A 25,984-nucleotide genomic window follows, 5' to 3' on the forward strand; every position below is an offset into this window, starting at 1 on the left:
GTTTACAGCTGGAAGAGATCATCTGATTCAGTCTGCTCATTTTACAGGCGAGAAACGGTGGCTGAGCCCCGTAGCCTGGCACACGAGGCCCTTCATGGCTTCCCTGGAATCCGCCCCTTCTGCCTCCCCCTCCCCCTTCCCTTCCTGCCCGTCCCTCACACCAGAGCTCCCGCTGCTCTGGACCTCTCAGCACCCTTGACCCATCTGTCTTTGCACGTGCTCCTGACTCTGACTGGAATACCCCTGCCCACCTTCAGGAGCTGTGGTTACGGAGCAGGAAGGTTACGCTGTGAGGCTTCTCCCTGGCATTTGGTCATGGACGTTTTCCTGGAGCAGGGCAAAGCCAAGGGGGCCCTTGTGTTATTGTTATGGACTGAATGTTTGCGTCCTCCTCAAGTTTGTATGTGGAAACCTCAAGCCCAGTGTGATAGGGCCTTTGGGAGGTGATTAGGGTTAGATTAGGTCTTGAGGGTAAGACCTTCATGATGGGATTAATGCCCTTATAAGAAGAGGAAGAGAGAGATCTCTGTCTACCTACCTGTAATACCAAGGAAAGGCCAGATGAGGACATAATGAGAAGTCAGCTGTCTGCAAGCCAGGGAGAGAGCTCTCATCAGACACCAAATCAGCGAGCACCTTGATCTTGGACTTCCCAGCCTCCAGAACTGTGAGAAATAGATCTCTGTTGTTTAAACCACCTAGTCCATGGTGTTTTGTTATGGAAGCCTGAGCAGACGAAAACAATTATGGAACTTCTTAGCAGGAAGGGACATTGAATAATATTTGGTCAAAACCTCTCATTTTACCCATTTATTCATTCACTTAGAAGTATCGAGTATTTATTTTTGTGACAAGCCTTGGGAATATAATGATGAATGAAATAGAAATGGTCTCTGATCTTATAGAAATTATCATTTATTGGGGAGGCAAATATAAAAGAGATAATTTTAAAAAATTTTAAATTTCCATTATGAAGAGGGCTATGAAGAAGTGTAAGGAGCTTTGACAGCATCTAACAGCGGGCCCTGATTTTGTCTGGGAGGTCGGCAATGGTTTCGCTGAAAAAGGGTCATTTAAGCTGAGCCTTGAAGGACAAGTAGAACTTAGCCTGATGAAAAAGCCAGATGGAGGACACCATTCTAGAAAGAGGGAAGAGGAAGTAGACCTGAATCAGTGGCTGAGCTGGAGCTAGCAGAAAACAGATATGGCTCCAAGCCCTGTGTTCTTTCTGCTCAACTGGGCTGGGTTTGTTTTAGCCCTGTGTCAGAGTTACGAGCTCGCTGTGAAGAGGGAAGTTTACGTCCATGGGGGCTAGGCACACTACGTGGGTGAAGCAGGGTGGGCAAAGGCACAGAGGAGAGAAAACATCCTGCATGTGTGGGAGGGAGCAGGTTGGCCCACGCCGTGGAGTGGAGACTCATGCAGGAGAGAAGTGAGGAAGTTGGAAGAGGAAGCTAGAGAGGGATGGAAGGATGAGGACTTGACTGTGGGGGTTCAGGTTGGAATTGGAAGGGTGGGCTGGGTGAAATGTTAAGATCAGCTGTTGTCTCAGCATTTGGACCATTATTCCAGGCTTCTTCTAGAACGGGTTGATGGTAACTTAGAAAGATTCCTACCCTACTTGTTTTGCTTTTTGATGTATACGCTAGGATCACAAAACCTCGTGTTTTTATAGCCCCCTTTAAGCCTAACTTTGTGGCTTTATTTCTTCCCTTTTTTCTTCTCTGTGTATGCCCAATATGGTGCTAGATGCTGGGGTTACAAACAGAGTAGGAGATGATTCCTGCCAGTAAGGGAGCCCAGTACTACAGGGCATGGAAGGGGTGTGTCTGTGGAGGGGAGGGGCAGCTACTGCCAGAGTGTAAGCCAGGAGACCATTCCAGAGACTTGGGCCACGTGTGTGGATGAGCAAGGCAAAGAGGTGAATCTTACGTGGCTCATCAAGCCTTTGTTGATCTTTTGACAGCAGGTTGGGAGCTCTATGTGGGTGGGGCTCAGGCTTTCTGAGGAGGACCCAGGTGCCCAGCGATGCATGGATGGATGGATGGATGGATAGATGGATAACGGATGAATGTTTGTACGCCAGCACTAGTAAGAGGATCCCTGAGAATAGGAGAGGAGAGAACCAAGTACAATTAAGGATCCTGACGTCTCCCACTCCCTGACAGTTGATGGTTTCTGTTTTTCAAGCTTCTGTGTAGGGTTAACTGATTTAGAGACTGTTGGTTTAGAACCTCTCCTGTTTGGTGAAACTTCACTGTTTAAAGAAGATAAATCAGGTTTCAGAATTTGATTTTGAGCCTTTATTTTTCCGGTGGCTTGAGTTCTTGTGGGGAACTTTCATCCATCTATAGGGTGGTCTCTGGTTAAGAGGAATTGGTTGTTTCTTAAAAGATGGTTTGATTGGCCCTGCCCACCTGGGATCCCCTGTCAGAGAGGAGAGTCCCTGCTGGGGGTAGGGTGAGTGCCACAAGCACATGGCATGCCTGGCAAAGGCAGGGAGATTGGGGTGCAGGATCATTTACTCTTTCTGTTTAGCCTGGTTTGGGCTTTTAAGGTACAGCCCCTGCTAAGGGGACACTTCATTTCATGTCCAGTTCTGGAGAGTTCTTACTTGCCTCTTCTTCAGCTGTCCTATTCTTCATCCTTGCCGTTGCTTCTTCCTCTGTGCTCTCCTGCATCCTGCCGCAGACTCCATATCTTCTCTGTGCGACATCTCATGGGCTCCTTCGGCTGGTTGCACATTCCCACCTTGCCCAGTTAGCAAGCTGACTTTCTTGGTGGCTTCCTTTTCAAATTGCTAACTCAACAGTCTTTTCTCAAATGAACGATCCTTTGTAAGGTAATTACCTTCCCTCCCCATGATTCTTGTTTTGCAAGATTTTTTTACACTACATTTGCTTAATGTGGAGGCTTATTTGTTTTATGAGTCCTTTTTAATGGCAGGATTGGGGGCCAGGATGACACTGGCTTCTAGGCACACTGGTCTAGCATGCTCTCCAGGCTGTGCTTGTTCATTTGGCATTATGGTAGAGTCTCTGTAATAAAGAATCACATTAAAGCAAGGTTATATTTCTTATAATGAATCCCATCAAGTAATGCACTAAGGATTTTGGAAAGAGAAACCAAATTCTTTAAAGAGGAGAGGGAGGAGGACAAAAGAAGGGGTAAAAGAAGCCCAAACAATTCAGTTATACTAATAGCCCTTGTATTATTGTGGCAAAATTACTTACAAATAAAAGCCAAAGAGGAAAAACAAGCTGTGTTGGGTAGGTGTACTCTCTGTTCCCTGCCTTGTTTTTCTGCTCTAAAGTATAACGCTGTGTTGACGTAGGGATGTAACTGCTATGAATATTGATGGCAGCAAAAGCCTTTTTTTCTGTCTAGCCTAGTAAATAAAGCAGAAGGGATAAAAAGGGAAGAGGAATTGTAAAATCAGCATGCTGTTTTCGGCTTATCTTGTTCCCTTAGAACTCTAAGTCTCGAAAACATTGACGATCTACATACATTTGGTGATCAGGGTCTAATTTGAGAACGGTGGATTGGTATTTTCAAGGATTTTTGCTTCTGGTTAAAAACAACAATATTGCTTCTCCTTTTAGCTCTCAAAGTTAATGTTGCTGCCTCATTGAAGCCTGCCTGGATCTCTCGTCCCCACCCAGTAGCAAAGTCAGTCTCTGTTCCTTAGAACATCCACAGTGGTTTGAATGCGCCTCCCATGGGAGCACTCCACTCAGGGATATGGCAGTGAACAGAAGACAAGCCCTTGCTGGTGTGAGGTTACAGGGAATGTGGAGAGTAACAAAGGAGTCCTTGAAGGTCTGTGTGGGGCCAGGAAGCGGGCGTGTGTGCCGCTGCTCTGGGAGCATTTCATGAGCCTGCTCACCCCTGCCTGGAGGGCGGGCTGTGTGGAGGGAGTGGGGTTGTGGTCTTCGCAGCCTGGTGAAGGGTGTGGGATGCACGGATGAGCCAGGCCGAGGACAGGACCTGTTGGGAGGTCTTGGAGGAAGCATGGGTATGGAGGTCAGGGGCAAGCTAAACTTTTAAAATTGAAAACACAGCGACTCTGGCTAACTCACATCACAAAAGATTTTATTAGACTGCTATGATGGTGTCCTGAGGATCAAAGGGCGCTCTGGAGGGCAGGTTAGGAATGACAGGGAGGGAAGAACGGATGAACTGGCTTTCTGGCGTGACCAGTGGGGAGTAGAGAATGGGTGTGAAGGCTGGGGTCCAGCAGTGGTTGGATGGTTCCCCTGGTGGTAAAGAGGAAGGATGTGGTGGCAAGACATGGGAATTTCAGCTTGGGACTGGGACTCACTGGTGACAGAGGGATAGCTCTCTGGTGGCAGATGGCTCAAGCCCAGGGTAGCATAGGCAAAATAGTGGTCACATATAACAAAGCAATGTCCTTGCAGGGGAGAAGTGGACTAATAACTCTTTGTTAGTGTCAACTAGTGTCTTAACTAGGCACACTTAATTAGTGTCAGAGGGCTCAAGATGCAGAATTGCTCTTTGTCAGTTGCCTCTCTTGGGACATTCTCTGTGTGCGTATTCGAAACCCCCACCTCCACATAGAGGATAGGGACCATAGTGGAGACATTTTTCTAATCCTGGTTCCTGGTATGGTGCCCATCATGCAGAGGAGGCACTCACTACGTGTTTCCTGAGCTGAATTCATTTGACCTTTTGCACTAGGTATCTTAATAAGTGAATTCCATGACTTCCATTTTCTTAAGGTATTGGTAACTTTCTTCAGGTCCCACAGAGTAGAATTAATATTAGTAGAGGACTTTATGGTCCATATGGAAGAGTTTTAATTACTGATGGTTTTTCATTTAGTTATTATTTAAGTAGCTTCTTGCCAGGAAATGCCTCTTGTAAAATTAATCGCACATATCCCGGTCAGCCCATATTTCTATTAAAACTGAAGCTGTATAAAGAAAACCTTTAAAAAAGAGGAAGGAGTCAAAATTTTTATACCTGCTGATGGATGTGTTTTCTGTACTCATGGAGTTGTGTGAGTGGATCTGGAAAGGTTCTAAGAATCATTAAGCCTGAGGGTGGCGTCTCTAAGGTGTGGGGCAGTCAGATGGGAACGGCTGCTGGGACTGTTAGACGAGAAGGACTCGGAGGCTGAGCCCAGCCTGCCTGGGAACGTGCATGGTGACTACTCAATGGTGTCAGCTGGGGAGAAGCCACATGTCAATCAGCAGACAATGGTTTGCCATCCTGAATGCATCCTCCTTACCACGCAGATGAGGAAACTTAGGTCGAGAAGAGAGGGACTTGCCCAAGGTCGCCTTATTGCTCAGTGGCAAAGCTGACCCTGACTTAGAAGTCAGACGTAAACCAAGAGGAAGAGAGGGTCAAAGTGTACGCATGTTCTTTCTTCCAAAGGACATTCTATCCAAAGCCGCTGTTGGAATCTTGGTTGCATCCTGTGCTTTCCTGGGCCTGATTTGGCAGTCTCAGGAGGAAAACACGCTGCGTCTTGCAAATGTGTGCAAATAACAAACATGCCCACTACGTCCTAGGCAGACTCATTGCACACCCATCAGGGCAGGTGGCAGAATGCAGCCATGCAGCCCTGAATGAAAAGTGTTTTACGCTTAGTTGCTTATGAGAAATTCAGTGTTGGAATTAAAATGCCTTCCTGGCCCAGGTGCAGTGTTAATTGTTCCATTTCTCATAATAAATCTTTGCTTGGAGAAAAATGTTTATCTCTGAGATATTGATTCTAATCCCTATTTCCTTTCCTTTTTTTTTTTTATTTGTTTCTCTTCCCAGGAAAAAGTAGAATATGCCTTCCTGATTATTTTTACAGTCGAGACCTTTTTGAAGATTATAGCATATGGATTATTGCTACATCCTAATGCTTATGTTAGGAATGGATGGAATTTACTGGATTTTGTTATAGTAATAGTAGGGTAAGTACTTTTTATTTTAGGGGAATGTTTGTTCTGAAAATGGGAGGCGGGGAGTAAAAGAAAACACAGTTTTTTGAGGGAATATGGTTGCTCCTTTATGCCAGTGATTGCAGCCAGAACCTGTCAGGAGTTCTTTGAGGACTGGTGGTGCTGCTGTCAATCTCTGGGCAGAAACTGAGTTGACATTCTCTGATTGTTTTTACTCCCCCTTTCAGCAACGTGTTAGAGATGGAAGTTTAAGCTTGTGATGTGAGAGGGTTCATCTTACAAGGCCTTGGGTCTTCACAGATAGGCCAGCCCTGCTGGTGATTAGAGTCAAATGAGTAGAACTCTTATACTTAGCACCCTGTTAAGTTAAAAAACCAAAATGAAACAGTAAAAAGTAATAAATCCTTCGTAGCAGTGAGGTACTCTGCTATTTAACATACCTTGAGCAAAGCTATTAATGTTTTCTACTGACTTGTGGGAAAAACTTTGGCATGCCACTACCCCGTTTAAATAAGAAAACAAGTGTCTGAGTACTGTCAGATATCTGGCATGAAATGAAGTAAGCCAGAAAATGCAGAGAAGCAGGCATTCTCCCGAAATCCTGTCACAGGAAGAAGACACCAACAGTTTCAGTTAAAGGAGAATGTTAAAATAAAAAACAGTGGCCTGTGTTATTCTGGTCCTTTCATACCTGGAAATATCGCCAGCAAGAGAAAAATGAATCAGTGTCAGAGGAATGCTGGGTCTTTGGACCAAATACCCACATAGGAAAATATATCCTTTTGCTGAGTCTTCATTATCCAGCTGTAAAATGGGTTGCTCCTAAAAATTGCATTTGGTCCTATAGAGAGAGATTGTTAAATGGCTTCTCCGTTTTCTTCTCCATGACTTTGTTCAACTGCCTTTTGCAGCTGGATATTGGGAGACTAGGATGAATTTTGAGCCTGTCTTTTCAAACCTAGGAAGTTAAAATGGGTTGCAAAATGGCGGCCAGTGGGATAATTAGACTTAGAGGGAAAAAAGTTAGCTTTTGCAAAAACCACTGTAGTACATCGTCTAAGATATTACTGCAGAAGTAGTGCAGCTAAAACGAGCAGGTGGTAGATATGTACCATACTTTCCTATATTTGGTGGACTCTAACAAGGGATGGCAAGCAGGAGCCTTGCAGGTCTCTTGGTTCTGGAATAATCTTGCTGTGCCTCTCCTGACCCTGGACTTTCTGTACAGCTAGAGGGTGGAGCTCCATTTCTTTTGTCCCTATCCTACAATCAGCTTGACTTTCTGTCTGGAGACATTTTTCAGACTATAGTACAGCAGGGAACAAACAGTGTATGGTGGCCTCCTTGAGTTGAGACAGAGACAAGAGTTCAGGGAGCCTGAGGTAGCTGAAATTTGAGAGGCATAGTATGGGAGGGGAGGGAACTATTCTAGAGAGAGCTCCATAAATATGCCTTGGGGTCCTTTGGCTGAAGACTAAGCCACAGTTGCATGGGATGAGATTCCATGAGGCCAGGCAAACAACACTGTTAGGGAAAAAAGAAAAGTTGGAGGCTGTAAACTAAATAGTAACCATTGCTCACGGAAGTCTGGGATGTGTTCAAGTTCTGATCAACCAGAGTGGAAAGACCTCATTGAACAACCCTGGACTGTCAGAAGAGACCCCAGAAGGCCATTAGTAGTATGGATAAACTAGCTCTAAGGCAGGGGTTGGCATACTGTGGCCAATGGGCCAAATACAGCCTGCCACCAATTTTTGTAAATAAAGTTTTATTGCAACACAGTCACATTTGTTTACATAGTTGAGTTGCATAGTTTAGGTCCACAGAGCCTAAAATATTTGATGTCTGTCCCTTTACAAAATACTTTGCCAACTCCTGCTCTACAGTAAAGACTACCTGAAACCCTTGCTAATAATGTTTGAAAAGGAGCCTGAAAAGGAGCAAACTGGTATGCAAGTAACTTAACTGCCTGCTAAAACAAAACTCAACACTTTAAAGGAAGACAACAAAATCCAGACATTTAACAGTGTCCAACATCCAGTCAGATATCACTAGACATACAAAGAAATGTGACCTGTAACCAGGAGGAAATTCCATTAATAGAAACAAGCCTAGAAATGACAGAGATGATGGAATTAGTAGAGGATTACTTCACAAGACTTTAAAAACAGCCATTATAAATGTGTTTATGGACTTAAAGGAATGCATGACTACAATTAGGAAAGATGGGACAATGTAAAAAAAAATACCACATGGGACTTCAAGAGCTGAAAAATATATCTAAAATGAAAAATTATCTGGATTGGCTTTATAGCCAATTAGATGCAATAGAAGAAAAAATCAAGGAACTTGAAGACATAGCAATAACACAAAAAATAATGATGGAGAAAAACATGAACACCACCTCAGTGACCTGTGGGGCAATATCAAGTGGTCTAACATACGTATATTTGGAGTTCAGAAGAGAGAAGGTAGAAGGGAGACAGGAAAAAGTATTTGAAGAAAGGACTCCAAATTTTCTAAATGTGATGAAAAATATAAACTCACAAATCCAAGAATCTTGACAAAGCCCAGCAAAATAAACATGAAGAAAGCCACATCAAGGCATATCATAACCATATCAAATTGCTCAAAACCAAAGATAAATCTTAAAAGTTGTCAGAGAAAAAGACATTACAGACTTCTTGTGAGCAACTATGCAAGCCAGAAGACGCTGGAGAGACATCTTTAAAGTGCTAGGGAAAAATGTCAACCTAGAATTCTTATTCAGTGAGGATATCTTTCAAAATTGAAGTAAAAAACAACTTTTTCAGACAAACCAAAGCTGAGAATTTATCACCAGTAGACCTGCACCTCAACAAAAGTTAAAGGAATTTCTTCATGCTGAAGGAAATTGACATGAGACAGGAACGTGGATCTATAGAAAAGGAATGAAGAATGCCAGAAAGGGTAAATGCCTGGGTAAATATAAAATTTTTTTTTCTCACATTTAAATATCTGTAAAAGTAATTGATTATTTAAAACAAAATAATAATGTATTGTGGGGTTTATAATTTCTATAAAAGTAAAATATGTGGCAACAATTGCACAGAGGACAGGAACAAGGAAATAGCCATGTACTATTGCAAATTGCTTGTACAGTAGGTGGAGTGATGTAAACCCTAGACCACAGGCTGGGAAACTTCAGCCCATAGACCAAATCTGGTGTACTGCCTTCCCGCCCCCCCCCCCCCACCATTGACGAAGTGCTTTGTTTTCTGCTTTGGTAGATAAAATTTTATTGGAAGACAGTCACACTCACTCATGTCTATAACTATTTGGTGTTAGGATGGCAAAGTTGAGTAGTTGTGACAGGGACTCTATGGCCTGAAAATCCTAAAATAGTTACTATCTGGCACTTGACAGAAAATTTTTGCTGACATTTACCCTAGAGGAACCACTAGAAAAATAAAGAAGTATAGCTAATAAGCCTATATTGGAGATTAAATGGAGTTTTTTTTTTACAAAGCTCAATCCAAAAAAGGCAGGGAGGAAGAAAAAAGGAACAGTGGACAGAGAAAATAGAAAAGAAATAGCAAGGTAGTAGATTTAAGCCCAGCTAAATCTTTATTAAAATCCAGAGTTTATCAGATTTTATATGTAAAAAAAACAAGTCCCACTCTATAGTGTCTACAAGAAACCTACTTTAAATATAAAGACACAAACAATTTGAAAGTAAAAAGACAAGAAAGCACATACCGTGCAAAAACTAATCAAAAGAAAGCTAAAGTGGCTATATTAATATCCAAAAAAGTAGACTTTAGAACAAGGAATATTATCAAAGATAGACATTTCATAATGATAAAGGAGTCATTTCATCAAGGGGATGTAATAATCCCAAATATGTATATGCCTAATAATAGACCTTCAAAATACACAAAGCAAAAACGGATAAAACTGAAAGGAGGAATAGACAAATCTATAATTGTAGTTGTACATTTTAATACTCCTTTCTTGAGTGTTGATAAAATATCTAGACAGAAAATTGCTAAGGATATAGGGAGATTTGAATAGTACCATCAACCAACTTGACTTAATTGACATTTTTAGAACACTTCACTCAGCAAGAGCAGAATACACATTCTTTTCACTGCACATGGAACATTCACCAAGAGAGACATATTCTGAGCCATAAAACAGGTTTCAGTGAATTTAAAAAGATTAAAGCCATACACGATTATGTTTTCTGAATGAATTTAGCAATGTTTCTGGATAAAGGTCAGTATAAAAAAGCATATAAATTTCTATATAATAGTCATAAACAATTGTAAAATGAAATTTTAACGTCATTACTATTTACTATAGCATTAAAAAACATGAACTATTTAGGGGTAAATAGTGCACTGACAATGACTAAACCTTAGAAAAATTAAACAAGATCCAAATGGAACTATGTACAATGTTCGTGGGTTGGAAGACTCAGTGTTGTTAGGATATTAGTTTTTCCCAAACTGAGCTATAGATTGAATCCTAATCTACATCCCAGCAAGATTGTTGTAGAGATTGACAAATTTATTTGAAAATTTATGTGGAAATTAGAGACGCTCTAGACAAGCCCAAGAAATCTTTAAGAACAAAGCTGGAACCTAGTTTTAAGGCTTACTATAAAGCTACAGTAGTCAACACAATGTGATATTGGCATAAGGAGTAGGCATAAAGATCAGTGGAACAGAATATAGAGTCTAGAAATAGACTCGTGTATGATCAATCAATTTTAGACAAAGATGCCTTGATAATTCAGTGAGTTGGGGAAACTTTCAACAAGTGGTGCTGGAACAACTATTTATTCATATGAAAAAAAGAACCTGTATTCTTACCTCATAGCATACACAAATATTACCTTACAATGAATCATAGACTTATATGTAAAAGCTAAAACTATAAAATTTTGGAGAGAAAATCTTTATGACATTGGGGTAGGCAGAGATTTCTTAGGATGCAAAAAGCACTAGCCATAAAAGAAATAATTGAAATTTTGGACCTTATCAAAATTTAAAACTTTTCTTCAAAAGACAGTGTGAATAAAACGAAAAAATAAGGCATGGATTAGGAAAAAATATTCACAATACACATATATGACAAAGGACTTGTGTTCAGAATGTATAGAGAACTCGTAGAACTCAATAGTAAGAAGACAACCCAGTACATAAATGGGCAAAAGATTTGAACGGCTCTTCACAAAAGAAGATATGTAAATGATCAATAAGCACTTGAAAATAATGTTCAACATCATTAGTAATTAGAGAAATGCAAATTAAAGCCACAATGACAACACTACATACCCACTAGTATTGCTATCTGTAGAAAGACTGACAATACCAAATGTTAACCAAGATGTGGAGCAACTGGAACTCTCATACACTGCTTGTAGAAATGGAAAATGGTCCAGTCACTTGGGAAAAGTTTGCTAGTTTCTTACAATGTTAATCATACACTGACCATATGACCATATTACTGGTAGTACTCTTAGGTACTTATTCAAGATAAGTGAAAGTACATGTTCACAAAGAGACTTTATTCATAATAGAAAAAAAACTAGAAACAACCCAAATATCTCTCAGCAGGTAACTGGATAAACTTATTGTGGTATATTCATACAATGGAAAATGACGCAACAATAAAAAGAAATGAACTGCTGATAAATGTAACAACTTGGATGAATCTCAAAAACATGGTGAGCAAAAGGAGAACAAGCTGTATGATTCCATTTATGTAAGATTCTAGAAAAGAAAAAAACAACCCAAGTCATAAACAGCCAATCAGTGATAACCTAAGGCTGAGCTTAGAGGGAGGATGACTGTGCAGGCACATGAGAGAACTGTTGGAGATAATGGAAACGTTCTGTATGTTGTTGGTGGTGTTTATTACTTGGGCTTATGCTTTTGTCAAAACTCATCTCGTTGTACACTTTAAATGGGTATATTTTATTATATATAAATTAAGCTGGGATAAAGTTGACCTAAAAAGTGAAAAAAAATCATCTAAGAAGCTAATTTAAAGATTGTTTTTTTTTTCTCAAACACGAAAAGCCTAAGAACATCAGATTATTCTTTATCTAAAATATGCACTAAATTGTAGTCAAAGAGCGGAAGAAAAGTTTAAAAAGAAAAAGAAAAATTAAATTATGTCTTCATTTGAATCAAATTCCTGCTCACTCAAGTTTCCAACTGCAGGCTATCGCAATCCAATGGATTTTCCGTTCCAAGTCAACCGTGACCTATTGCTTTTGTCAAGATTCCCAATAACAGAGACATTAAGAAAGGAGTTGATATTTCTGAAATGTTAACTGTTAGTAATGTGACCACAAGAGGACTCAATGTGTCTACCAGAGCGGATATTATTCTCTGTGTAGAAAAGTTTGATCTGAGCCAACTTCTGTCCCACCCCTCTAATATTTCAATAAACATATTTCAAGCATTCAGGCTCATCACTTAAGCTTTCGTGAAGAAGAACATGGGGTGCTCATTCTGATGCTTCTAACTTGTGTCACTTTAGGTAGCTCCTTGCCTTTTTTCTCCTGTCTTAGGATAAACTTTTAATAACAATCTAGGATCAAATACTTGGTTCTCATTCCATATCTCTTCAGGCACATGGTACTTTTTTTGGTTGAGGGCCGGTGAAGAGAGTACAATCACAGAATATTAGAATGGGAAGAGCAGGGCTCTGTGTCATTTAATCCAGTTTTCTCATTTTACAGAGGAGGAAACTAAGGCCCAGGGAAGGAGAGGGACTTTCCTAATGCCTCCTAACTCTTAGGAATGGAAGCCAGTCCCTGACCCCTTACGCCCTCTGGTTGTCTGGAAATGGCAGCCAGCTTCCCTCTCTGACTCAGGCTCCTCTGTAATGGGAGAGAGACATTATTCACCTGTTTTCAAGGGCGTTGCTGAAGAACGGGATAAAAGGACCATGAAGTGTACATGACAAAACACTGATGCTTGAAAGCAATCTCAAGTCATCACCTGCATAAATTACCTTCCTAACCCTTTGGGATGAAAATTCCTGTGGCTGCCACATTTCAGAAGAGTTTGAGGTTTTCTTGCTTCTTTTTTCTTTGTTTTTGTGAAGCTATGAATTTGTTTTGGAGGGGAGATTTTTAACTTTAGCCTTGCTGCAGGGGTTTATAGTAATTTAAAAACTATGCTAATGATAGAAACTTGTCATAAATTTGATATATTTCTCATATATAGAAATATGGGAAATAACTAGAGAGAGCCCACTGTCTGAAGCTTTGCAAAGATAGAGACCTAACTTATTTCCTCCTGCCTTCCCCTCAACCCCAGGTTCATTGCTAATTGCTGTACTGTTATTAAAACAAATGACTGGTCTTTAAATGCCTCAGAATGACATGACTATGCCTAATCAGGACTGCAATCAGACCACCCTGGGTTTTATGGACTTCGTGACTTGGCGATCCAGAGGCGTGCCAGTGGGGGCAGAGTTTCTGCTTTGGCTGCTAATTAAACTTTAGAAACCTTTTCTTTGTTGCTGGGCCAGTCATTCCCACAATCTGATGGGCCAGAGTTGATTCTATTTGAAATGGGCAAATTTATATTTATTTTGAAAAACAAGCAACAATTCCAAAGAATGAATGTTTATTTGAAAGAGCAAAAGTAACTGTCAAATGAGCAGATTGCCTGAAAATAGCTTTATCCGAAAAGCCTTCTGAAAGTAGGAAAAAATTTGTTGTGGGTGCCAGATTCAATATTATTCACATTTCAAAAGAGAAAATGACGGTATTAATAGCTTAGGTTACTGCTTTTGGCCTTTGCACAGCTCCTTAGCATCTGTGATTTACATCATTCCCAGAACATCCCTATGGGGGTGGAGGAGTGTGTGTGTGTGTGTGTGTGTGTGTGTGTGTGTGTGTGTGAGAGAGAGAGAGAGACACTTTATTGGAAGTGGTATAACGTATTGATTAAGAGTTGGGACTTTGAAGTCAATATTCATCCATTGATTTATTCATCAGATATTTTTTGAGCACCTCTTATATGTCAGGAATTGTTCTAGGCACTAGGCTACAACAGACTAAATGAACAAATAAACAAACAGACTAAAATTCTCTGCCCTCATGGAACCTACATTCTAGTGGGGCCAACATACCTGGATTCATATATTAGTTCTGCCACTATTTGTGTGACCTTGGGCAAGTTACTGTTCTCATCGAGTTTATTTCCTCACAGGTAAAATGGCGTTTGAAATACTTCCTACTGCATAGTGTTTTGTGAGAATTAATGAGATAATGTACGCGAAGTGCTTAGCACATAGTGCTCATAAATGGTAGCCACTATGATTATTGTTGTTATTTCTGTTTGGGCAATCCTACTTGTCACCATTGGGTCCCTGGCGAGTCTCCTCTTCCATGGGGGCTGACTTGCTCAAGTGTGCTCCACTGGCAGGAAAACAGATGAGATCAATCCCTGTTCCCAGTCCTTCTAGATGTGGGGGTCGAGTTCAGGATGCATAGCCCAGTTCTTGCCTTTGCCTTGCTTTCCCTTTATTTAAGTAGCAGCCGCACACAATTAGCCCTTGTTCAAAAATAACTACTATTATCATCCTGTTTTGCTTCCCTGGGTGACAGACTCTAACATTTCTTTCTCTCGTCTTCTTCTTTCAGATTGTTTAGCGTAATTTTGGAACAATTAACCAAAGAAACAGAAGGCGGTAACCACTCTAGTGGCAAATCAGGAGGCTTTGATGTCAAAGCCCTCCGCGCCTTTCGAGTGTTACGACCACTTCGACTAGTATCAGGAGTGCCCAGTAAGCACGTTTTGTTTCCTAAAGCCAGGAGTGTGTTGATGCTTTTCTTCTGGGTGGGTGTCGGGATTGTGGAACAGAGTGCTACGAGGTGAGTTGCTGCAAACCAGCTGAGGGCTCCACAGACCACCACGCAGTCCTCGCGGTTTACAAACACATTGGCTTGCGTTGTCACCCTGGATCCCCATGACAGCCCTGAGAGGGGCCGGTGGTGACTGTTGTCTTCTTGATTCTGTAGGAGAGAGAATCTGCTCTTGTGGAGAGAGGAAGTAAGTGGTGGCATGAGACCTTGAGTTGAGGCCCCCAGATTCCAGTCTGGTTTTCCTTCTCTGACACCACGCTGCCATCACCTCCCTCACCCCAAGCCTGCCTCTCTGAAAGTGGTGGCTTATGTAGATGAGGCTGTTGGAGGGCTCAGCTGACTGCCTTTTTTCCAAAGTCAGGAGCAACAGGAGCAACAGGGGTCTGGACTCCTGAAACTCTGCTTAGCTCTCCTATGCTAGGAATTGTGTCTGTCCTGCTCTGGAGGAAGAGGTGGATGTTCTGTGTCCTCCCTGTATGTAGGGCATGGCAGTCCTTGCTTGAAGGTTGTTGTGAGGACTGAATGGGATGATGCAGGCAGAGCCCCCAGCACAAGGTCTGGAGCACAGAGGAGGCCCTCCGTGGTGAGAGATGCCGTTACCATCCACATCCCGCTAGGCTGTGATACCTGTCCATGCCAGACCCTAGTTTGCTTCTTGTTCCAGACCTCCAAGCCAGGTTGAGTGCCACCTGAGGGGGAATAGATGCCCTGTTTGTGCCGTGGCCAGGAGCTGCAGGCCTCTTATCCTTCCATAAGGAGTGTGGGGGGTGCTTCGCTGGGCTCTGCCCTGATTGGACACCCTCTGTTGGGGCTTCAGGGGGTAGAAATCCTAGCGCCTCTCCCACGACTGTGGCTGTGAGGTGGCTGCCTGCTCACAGCTGGAGGAAGGATATGGGGCTGCAGGGTGTGCCTGTTTTTCACAACTCATAAAGCCATCAGAAGAGCACAGATCATGTTTTTGTTTCTCCAGAAGTTCTTCATGAAATTTTATTAAACCTGTTGGCGCTCAGAACGTACTAAAAATTCTCTGGAAAAAAAAAGCAAACTACTTCCAAATTTAACATTTTAAAAGTAGGAAGTGGTGTTTTATGTGTACTTGTTTTTCCAGATGGTTCATTTATTTTCATTGAAAAAGATCAGCACAAGTCAAAACCACAGAACTGTCTGGAAGCAATTGAGAAAAATAGAAATACCTTGCAAGTGACTGGCACTGTTACGTGTAACGTGATTAAATGAGAAGTTTAGTGAGCAAACATGTTCTTTCAGATTTAGTTGTTACAGCTTAATCTAATTTCAAAGTAACCATGACAACTTTTTCCCCCAAAGAGCAAATGACAGGCCAGCCTGCCTGCGGTGTGTGCTGCGAGCAAACACACGGGTGCTGCGGCTTTGTGCATGCAAGTCGCAGGCCTGGAAAACTCGCAGAACTTGCATAGCATTGTTTCGGCTCCCTTGCCTAATGGGTTTTTACTAAATGACTAGTCCAGTGCTCCTGGATGCTCTTGAAAAATGGTTTTAAACTGTATTTCTTCCTTTCCCCCCAAAACATTGTTTGAAACTTGACAGAGATTTGCATCACGCTCTCCCAGAGGTCGTGAGAAATGGAGATCTGAGTCCCGTGTGAGGACTTCTCGGCCCATATTTTAACTGCCCTGGTGGGGAACATCCAGTTCTCTCATCAGACCCACTGGGCTTTGGGGAGAGCTGTAGGGGGCTCTAGGTCATACTGTTTCCAGCACTGATTGGCGACTGTGGCCTAGTGGTTTCTTCTCAAGTACCTGAAATTGTTAACAATGCCTGGGCGAGTTTGTTTACACTTATCTGGGAATTGTCTAATCCTTTCTAAAGAGAATTCAGACTGTCCTCTAAGACAGGATTTTGTATGGATGTAAATATATATTCGTGGAAAGTAAATAAATGTGTCAAAAGATAGTAGTTCGGACATTTGTGGAGTTCTTGGCCACGCACTCAACTGCTAAGTGCGTATCAGAATCCTAGACTATCAAAGTGGGAAAGGACCCGAGAGATCGTCTGTTCCATGTGAATCATCTTTTAGATGAGGAAGCTGAGGCCTGATAAGAGGTAGCGCTGTGTGCAGGTTCTCACAGCTAATGGGGGCCAAACTGGCCCAGACCTGCAGGCTCCTCATTCCTGGCCCACTGTTCTTTCCACTTCGTCCCACTGCCTCCTTGGTCAGAGTCCCGGGAGATCTGCTGTACACATTGGTAATGTACAAATGAGCCTTGTGTTATGAAATTATACACATTTGCATTAAGATACAACTTCATTATTTCATAAATTTGGCCAATCTGGAATACAATAGTTACAATAAATATAAACATATTCATAAAACATATGGCTCACTGCTGTAGAATTTAGAAGAACTAACTACTGGATGATGATTTTGGATGGCCCATCCATGTCTAAAAAAATAAAAAAACAAAAAACCCAAAAACCCTGTCCAAGTAGATTAGAGCAGATGTTTCTTTTCCTCTCCTTCAATTCATTATAGAAGGCAAAAACATTAAAATTCATCCTGTTGATCATTTTTTCCTAAAGAAACCGTTTGAACGTTTAAATATCCGAAGGCAATCTCTAGGATTTTAGTTGTAATGAGGGTTTTGGAAAGATGGGCTCTTTGTGAGTCTGAAATCCTCCTATCAGTCTTCCCTCCCTGTCCTGTCCCTAACCCTTTCCCATGTACATCTTATCATGGTGAGCTTTTGTTGTTATTGCTGATAAGTATTCTCTTTGCTTGGTGTGTTCTTATTTAATTCTACCATCTCAGCTTCTTATATTCTTTCATTCTTTGAATATGTATTGGGAAAGTGAGAAGATAATAGAAGAAGGGAGTTTGAAGGAGGGAGAGTCAGTGCGGGGAGGGAAGGAAAAGAGAAAGAAAAATGAGGAAAAGAGTGAACTACATAGACCAGAAGCTGTGGTCCAGGATGGTAGAAAGAACACAGGACACTAAACACAGGAGGCAGGAAGCCTAGTTTCCTGCTGACCACTCTCCCTCAGTCTCCTGCTTCCTTCCACCTAATCCTTACCCTGAGTCTTGCCCCACCATCCCTCTTTCCCTATCTCTTTTCTCTCCTATACCATGGCTCTGAGCATTACTCAATGGCTAGCTTCCAGTTTCCCATGTCCCTCCATCATCTCTCAAGCCCACATTTCAGCTGCAGGATGCCTCCCTCCCCTCTTCATGTGATGCCGTGATCAAACTCACCAGGTCTAAAGTTGCTCTCACCCCTCTCCTTCTTCTGCCCCTCTCCTATCCCCCATTCCAGGAGAGCCTCCTTTTGACATGCTTATTTTTGTTCAGTCACTAGGATTTGCCCCATGACTTTGTCTCATGGGCACCTTCCTCTCCCTCAACCTCAGCTGCGGAGTTTTGATCTCATCCTGATCCTCACGCTGTCCTACCCAAGAGCCCAGCACTCTCCAACCACTTCTCCACTGGTCTTGTCCACTGCTGCCCCATTCATCTTTCTAAAGTGGCTGATCCATTGAAGTCTGGCCCTCTAACCTGAATTCAAAACCTAGGGCTATCTAGCTGCCATCCACTTTTCTTTCCTGAGACTCTTTTCCACTGTGTGACCACCAACCAAGACTTGCTGCCCCCAGCCCACATTGTGCCTCTCACTTCTGTGCTTTTGGTGCTTTCTTCCCTCTACCTGGAGTAGGCTCTCTCCATGCCCACCTGTGGAAACACCTCCTGCTCAGCCTTCAGGCCCTTCCGAGAGGGGAGCTGCTGCCCAGTCCTCTTTCTTCTCCCCACTCAGAGGCGATGTCTTTTATTCCTCTTTGATTTTAACTGTTTGGTATTACTCATATAGCATCTGCGTGCTACCTTAGAGTAGAGTAATTTACATTTAATCCTTATGTCTCCTAGAACCCAACCTCTTTGAGAGAAGGCCCTTTATGTAATACATCTTCGTATCCCCTGAAGCACTAAACCTTAGGCTTGCCACGTAGTAGATGTTCAAGGAATTTTGTGGAATGGGTGAACAAATGCAGAAATGAATAACTGACTTTGAGATTGGGCAGTCACCTCTCTAGGCCTTTGTTTTTCCATCTGTCAAGTGAGGGTTCGATTACATGATCTTTAAGGTTCCTTTTTAACTCATCTCACATCCAGGTTTAAAGTTAATTAAAAGATTTGGGGGCCGGCCCGTGGTGTTGCAGTTAAGTTCCAGCATTCCACTTCGGTGGCCCAGGGTTCGCTGGTTCGGATCCTGGGCGTGGACCTACTCACTGCTCATCAAGCCATGCTGAGGTGACATCACACATAGCAGAGCTACAACTCCACAACTATGATACACAACTCTGTACTGGGACTTTGGGGAGAAAAAGAAAAAAAAAAAAAGAAGATTGGCAACAGATGTTAGCTCAGGGCCACTCTTCCTCAAAAAATAAAATAAAATGTTTGAAATATCTGTTTGAGTTTTATTACCATGTTTCTTATATAGAGTGGGCACCATTAGGAAGTATATATATGCATCATTGACGTGTTTTCCTGGCTCACACACTGATTTTTCTCTCTCCTAGGTTTACAAGTTGTCCTGAACTCCATTATAAAAGCCATGGTCCCCCTCCTTCACATCGCCCTTTTGGTATTATTTGTAATCATAATCTATGCTATTATAGGATTGGAACTTTTTATTGGAAAAATGCACAAAACATGTTTTTTTGCTGACTCAGGTGAGTGATGAAAATGGTAGCTAACCTAACTCTAAAAAAATTTGTGGTTTTTCCCAAAAAAACCTTCTGTGGTTTTGGGAAAATCTAAAACAAAATGAGAGGGAAAAAAAAGCACCAAATATACCAGTAAATCTACTGAGCCAGTTCTTAGTAAGAATTGTGTAAAGAATAAATGAGAATTTAATCTCCTTTTCTATCCTGATTTCCCATGTAATGTGTCCTGCTAAACAAGATGATGGGCCCCCAAAACTAGAACGTGAGGTGAATCAATAGCATTGTTGTGTATAGGCTTAGGAAAGGTGCTGTAAGAGTGAGGACAGGGGAGAGGGCAGTGGATTCTGAGTAGAGGACATGGCAGATTCCATGGAGGAGGGAGTATTAGAAGTGAACCCTGAAGGACAAGTAGGATTCTGAGACAGCGTAGATGGGAAGTGGGGTGTTCCAGGCTCTGGCAAGGGTACTCAGCTTCTGCTTGCTTGGGTTTCCTGATATTCCTCCCTTGAGTGGTGAAGCCTTCTTGATCTGTTTGCAGATATCGTAGCTGAAGAGGACCCAGCACCGTGTGCGTTCTCAGGGAATGGACGCCAGTGTACCGCCAATGGCACAGAGTGTAGGAGTGGCTGGGTTGGCCCAAACGGAGGCATCACCAACTTTGATAACTTTGCCTTTGCCATGCTCACTGTGTTTCAGTGCATCACTATGGAAGGCTGGACAGACGTGCTCTACTGGGTAAGCAGCTGGAGGAGAGAGTTTCTGGAGCATTCTTTGCTTAGATAAAAGTGTTTCATTAGCTAGAGCCATTGGAGAGTTGGCTGAAAAAGAAACCCTGGAAGCCAGTTCTTTGGGAAGGGAAGCAGACCCTCTCTTCACTCAGCAAGACCCATCATCTTCCCCCTCAGGGCCTTAGTTTCGGTTCTAGGAGGCTGCTGTATAATCTTGGCTTCCTCTGTTCCCCACTGCTGCCTGGGGAATTGTGGCTGAGTATGCCCAATTAGTCCCTTTTTTGGAGGAACTCCAGAAGGCCAGGGCTATCCTGATTAAACTCTTAGAGAACCAGGGGTCATTTTCCAGGTTAAGAGGCTCCTGGACTTCCATGGGCTAAAATTGATCTTTTGTATATAAAGGCAGGTTGCTCTACTAGATCCTGCTACTAGATCCTGAATGGAAGATAGGGAATATAAATTGGATCATTTTCCTTCTCTCCATAACTTAGTACAGCCTTAAAGCCAAAAGGCTTTTCACCCTATTACAGTATTTCCCTTTTGCATCTTCAGTTTCACTGTAAATCAGCCCAGCACAAGCCCTTAGCTCTCTCTTCCTTTCTTTTTGGAGCTATAGAACTCTGGCAGAGAGGGTAGAAATGGCATGTCAAGGTTCCAGGGCTGGGGGACCCATCTAACCTGCTGTGAAAACAGGTGGACACCCTTTCAATGGCGAAGGTCTGGTTCTTCTCGTTCCTTACAGAGCCAGAAGGGTTTGCTATAAATGAAGAGCAGTAGTATTTTAGCAGCCATTTCCCAGAGCTGAGTTTATTTGCTGTTAAAAGGCAATTAGTAATAAAATGCCTCTTGAATGGGCAGCATCTAGTTAGAAGGCCTGCAGAGTGGTGAGAAGTAGCTTCTGACAGTATCTAAATTTTAGACACTTTATAGGATTTCTTATTACTCTATAACTTCAGAGGCCATAGCATTTCATGGTTATAAATAGGTTTTTGCTGTTAGTGTTTTGCTTCCCTTCAGCAGTGAACACCATACTCACAGGATTGTAGAAGTCCCTATATATTCAATGTTAGGCAAAAAAGGTATGTTTTTATTTTCGTCCCCAAAGTGTGAGTCTAGTTTGGTAATGAGGTTTAAGTATCACCAACATGTTATATCTTGTTTCTCCCTTTTCCCCTCCTTTTTCTTATTGTCATAGGAGAGTGTGTGTGTGTGTGTCTGTGTGGGTATGCACATCTGTTGTTTATATCCGTAAGACAATGCCTTTCATGAAGAGGAAGAAGGAGGGAGATTGTATTGGATGAGCCACGACCATGGCCATGCAAGGGGACCCTCAATTAGGTAAAGGGTTCGTTTTCACTATTATCTTCTAAGTGGCAACTCCTAGTCATGTTAGTTGAGGTCTCAATCCCAGTCTTCCCTTGAAGTTGCTGATAAATAGAAAAGGCATCATCCGGATAGCCCAAACTCTGATCCTTCCCCTGCAAACAGTAAAGGAAAGAACATTTCGATTTGTTTAAAAAATAAAAATCAGTGACTCTTCTCAGCTCTGTTTCTCTGTTGTCATGGTGAATTGTCCACTGCTGATCCAACACGCCTTGACTAATGGACAATTTTATACTTTATGTTTTATTTCTGCACATTGATTCTCTCATGACAGTTTTCCTATTGTCACGCAAGTGAAAACTCTGGGAGTGTGCAATTAGAGAGAAAACTCCACACACCCAAAAACAAAAGTTTCTTGAGAACCTTTAAGTATCACCTAGGAGCATATAATTATTGTCTCTATTGTTAATATGACAATCACAGAGTTAATAATTTGACAATATAATAATTATATTCGCTATGTATTACGTGGCATCTTTATTCCGATGGAGGAACTCAAGTAATTTATCAACATTATCGCAGTCTATATCCCTTAATGGAAGGTCTGGGAAACAGTGGAGTATAGAGAGACCACTGAACATCCTCAGGGTCCTCCAGCAGGTGGTTGTGGCCCTTGATCCAGAACAGAGGCCTATAGACTTTTTTTATTAAGGGGCCAGATAGTAAATATACTTGGACTTGCAGACCATAATGTGTCTGTCACAAGTACTCAATTCTGCCCTCTGCCCATGTTGCTTGGAAGCAGCTATAGACAGCATGAAAACATGTGGGTGTAGCTCTGTGCCAATAAAACTTTATTTATGGACACTGAAATTTGAATTTTGTATAATATTCATGTGTCATGAAATATTCTTTTGATTTTTTTTTCAACCATTTGAAAATATAAAAGCCGTTTTTAGCTCAATGGCCGTACAAAAGCAGGTGGCGGGTTGGGTTTGGCCCACAGGTCATAGTTTGGTGACCCCTGGTGTAGACTAGAACCCAGCACTCTTTCCTTGGCATCTTTCTACTGTCAGAGGTTTGTGAATCCTTCTAGAACACTAGGGGGCAGCTAAGTAATGTCTTCCAGAGTGTTCACTAAGATCTTAGTCTCTGAAACACATCAGGTTGTTTTAAATTACATGTTGATTACGTTTATTAACTCATTGTAGTGAGAGGCAGGAGCCAAGGCACCAAGCCTTCTTAATATGTTATGGGCCACGATCAGCTGGAAGCCACATGGCTGTGATCCAGAACAGACCATCCCTGCCCAACACAGTGCCTGACACAGAGCAGGTGCTCAACAGATGCTAGTTACCGTTACTCTTCAGTGTACAATCCCATTGCCTCAGTGTAGATGGGCCATGTTTATATGTTAATTTCTATCCATAACTAGAGTGTAAAGGGACTATCTTGAGGGATAACTAAGGAGATAGAGTTTAAATATTGATTGCAAGCACATTTCTTAATCCTTTAGGTGTTTGTATATGGTGGATAAAGTCTTTCCCAGGGATTGTTTTGCATCTTGTCAAGTTTATATTCAGTCAGGGTTCTCAAGCTCATTGATGCCTCAGTTCTCAAGAGTGTCTGGCAAATGGCTGGCAGGGTCTTGAGAACAGAAGTACAGGTGGACCCAGTATGCAGAAAGACACACTTAGAACCATTTGGATGTGTGGGGAGTGGGATTATTAACTTCCCATGGAAAAAAGTTATTGTAGAGCTTTTTTCTAAAGTGAGTTCCATAAATGTAATTATGCTGCCATCTGACCCACACGTATTTGGTATCTACAGAGGCAGGAGGGTGTAGTGCAAGGAAACAGCATTAAGGCTGGATAGGGCTGGCTGTGTGACCTTGGGTAGGTCACCAAAACTCCCTGGTTTTAATTTTCTTGTCTTCAAGATGCAGAATTAAACCACATGATCTGATTTTTTTTTCTTCAACTCAGATAAATGTAGGAAATTAATTAGAGTAGTGTTGATTTCAGGAGAGAGCTACCCATGTAAATCATTTATGGCCTCTGGCCTTAGCACCAAGCTCTTGCCTCAGTGAACACACCTGTGGAGGTGCTGGCTGTCAGACTCTAACAGGAAGTTCTCATGGTCAAGCTGATAATCTGCTTCATTCAAGGCACCTGGGAAATTCCTCTCGTTAGCCAGCCAAGGGCTTGCCTTTCTGCGCCTTTCTCTTGTTCCATGCTCAGGGGAGCTACAACCAGTATACCAAGTTTCCAGTAGTGTTTTCAACAGTTGGAAAAAACAAAAAGCCTTAGATTGGCCTTTAACTGGAGACATGAACGTGCATTTCAGCCTTTGAAATGAGGGAAAACTGAAATTAAATAGAATATTATTTCTTGGGCACCTGATGCCACCACATAATGACTTTGGTATAAATATTTTAAAAATTAATAATCTAAATTGAAATGTTTCAGCTCATGCTGATGTCTTCATTGTTGTAAAGACCATGCAGACAAAACCCCAAGCAGAGTCTCTATTTTCATATGGGTATATTTGGGAACAGCTGACCAATTCTGACTTGGGCTATGCATATGGTAAGGTCTAAGAAATACTAGTCTCTGAAAAGAGATGGGTTGAGAAGGTTTAGTTGGGAGAAAGACTGGCCCTCAAAGCTTCTGTTTTGTTCCTCTTCCCCACCTTCTGGAGATTTAGAGTCTCCTGTGGCCTTTGTTTAGTCCAACTGTCCCCAGCCCCCATCTGTCATTACGTGTGATAGTTCTGATCTGAGCAAATGTGAATCTGTGGAACACCTACTCCTAAGAAATTAAAAGTTTCTTTAATTAAAAAAAAAACTCCCTCCCTAGTGGAGCAGACAGCTGTTCCTAGCGCCATTCTCTGGAACACGAGACTGAGGCCTGAATGAGGATGGGTGAAGCAGATGGCTCGGCCCACTGACTCCGCCTGAGGTGTAGAAGAGCAGGGTCTCCTGGTGGGAGTCCTGGACTTGCACGTCCTTCCCTCACCCCGTGAGCACGCTCTCCCCATCGTATGCACTCCTGCTCCAACAGAGGAAACAGGCCCAGAGGGGCCTCTGTGGAAGCTCTTGACTCCAGGCTGGGCTCTGGCCACTACACCAGGCAGCCTGTTTCTTCTCCTCCACACATGGGTTTTTAAATAAGTTTAGTGGTGTAGTTGCTTTGGAAGAATTATCCTCTGCCTTCCTGCTGAAATTAGTTTATCCAACTTAATTAGATCAACAATTGCAGCCGCGGCCCTGGCTCATTCATTACTCTAATTGCCAATGTAAGATGTGCAGACTGATCTGAGTTCTATTAAGCACATCAATTTTCATGTGGCCAAACAGGTGTTTCATAAGGGATTTAATGCCCTCTCCGTAGACTTCAGCAACAGATGTTAGGTAATTTTTTTTTTTAATGTTCTCTCTTCCTGTTTGGCTTCTGCGTGAGGCAAACATAGTGAAATGCATGAGCCTCGTTCTGTAAAGCTAAAACCTGGAGCCAGATAATGTGGAGGAAAGCACATGCTTAAAGGCCTAAGGGCCTGCACCTACCTGCAAGGCAAGAGCCGTGAATTGGCCCAGACTATGTATAGTTCTATTGGCCAAAGGTTCTGGGTGTTCCAGCAAAGTCAGGCCTGGGTCATTCATTCTGTCCCCTGCCTGCTCCTTAACACCTCTTTCCTGGGAGAAGGGTTTGCCCATTTAACACTGACTTGTGCTCCTGGAAAATTCCATCCAGCCGTGACCCTTAAAGCACTTGTTTGCTCCACTGTGAGAGCTGCTTGTGACCCGACTTGCCCTGGGAGGGTCTATCAGGGAGGAGATGTCTGACTGTGCTGCATGAGCTTGTCCCAGAAGTAGGGGCACTGGGTTTTCTTTCACCTGTCATCCCAGTCAGCTCCCAGCGGGAGCCAGGTCTCCTGGGGTAGGTCATCTAGGTCAGAGCTAGGTGTGGACACTAAGGGCTTCTTTCCTTCTCCTGGGTCCTTCCTGTGGGTGCAGTGGGGAAAAATTTCATTTGCCAAAGAAACCTTGAATATGTGTCAGCTAGTTGACTTCTGAACACTTTTCTTCTTTGCAGTAATTTAGCTATGCTTGCACTCCCTGCTTGCAGATAATTCAGATTTAAGGTGGGTTAGGTTTCCTTGAATAGGTTGTCTTCTAAGGGAAAGTTATTATTTTAGGGGTTTTTTTAAAGTAAAGAATTTAGAGAGTCAAATGTTGCAAGTTTGTCTCGATAACTAAGACTTTTACACCGTCACAAATTTTAGAAGCAAAAAAAGTCCTCACAACTTGGGCAGAGTGGAAAATAGTTTCCAGCTAAGCACTGGTTTTGTCCTCTACCAAGATCTTCCTGAAAATCCCTCATCAAGGCAGTTTCCTGTGAGAAAGAGCCAAATCCCAGCTGATTTTTCTACCTATGTCAAAG

General features: G+C 42.3%; 1 protein-coding gene across 5 annotated transcripts in view; it reads left to right on the forward strand.

Moving 5' to 3' along the window:
- CACNA1D (calcium voltage-gated channel subunit alpha1 D) overlaps positions 1-25,984 on the forward strand; it is a 310,124-nt gene that overhangs the window by 140,908 nt on the left and 143,232 nt on the right. For 3 of the 5 annotated variants that reach the window (XM_058561224.1, XM_058561213.1, XM_058561234.1), the window contains exons 4-7: positions 5,791-5,930; positions 14,572-14,714; positions 19,345-19,497; positions 20,030-20,226. In XM_058561224.1, coding sequence (XP_058417207.1) covers positions 5,791-5,930; positions 14,572-14,714; positions 19,345-19,497; positions 20,030-20,226 — 633 coding nt within the window. Of the gene's footprint in view, positions 1-5,790; positions 5,931-14,571; positions 14,803-19,344; positions 19,498-20,029; positions 20,227-25,984 lie in introns of those variants that run through there. The other 2 variants (XM_058561252.1, XM_058561243.1) reach the window with 2 other exon arrangements.

This window comes from Diceros bicornis, chromosome 2, assembly GCF_020826845.1.
Source record: "Diceros bicornis minor isolate mBicDic1 chromosome 2, mDicBic1.mat.cur, whole genome shotgun sequence".
Lineage (NCBI taxonomy): Eukaryota > Metazoa > Chordata > Mammalia > Perissodactyla > Rhinocerotidae > Diceros > Diceros bicornis.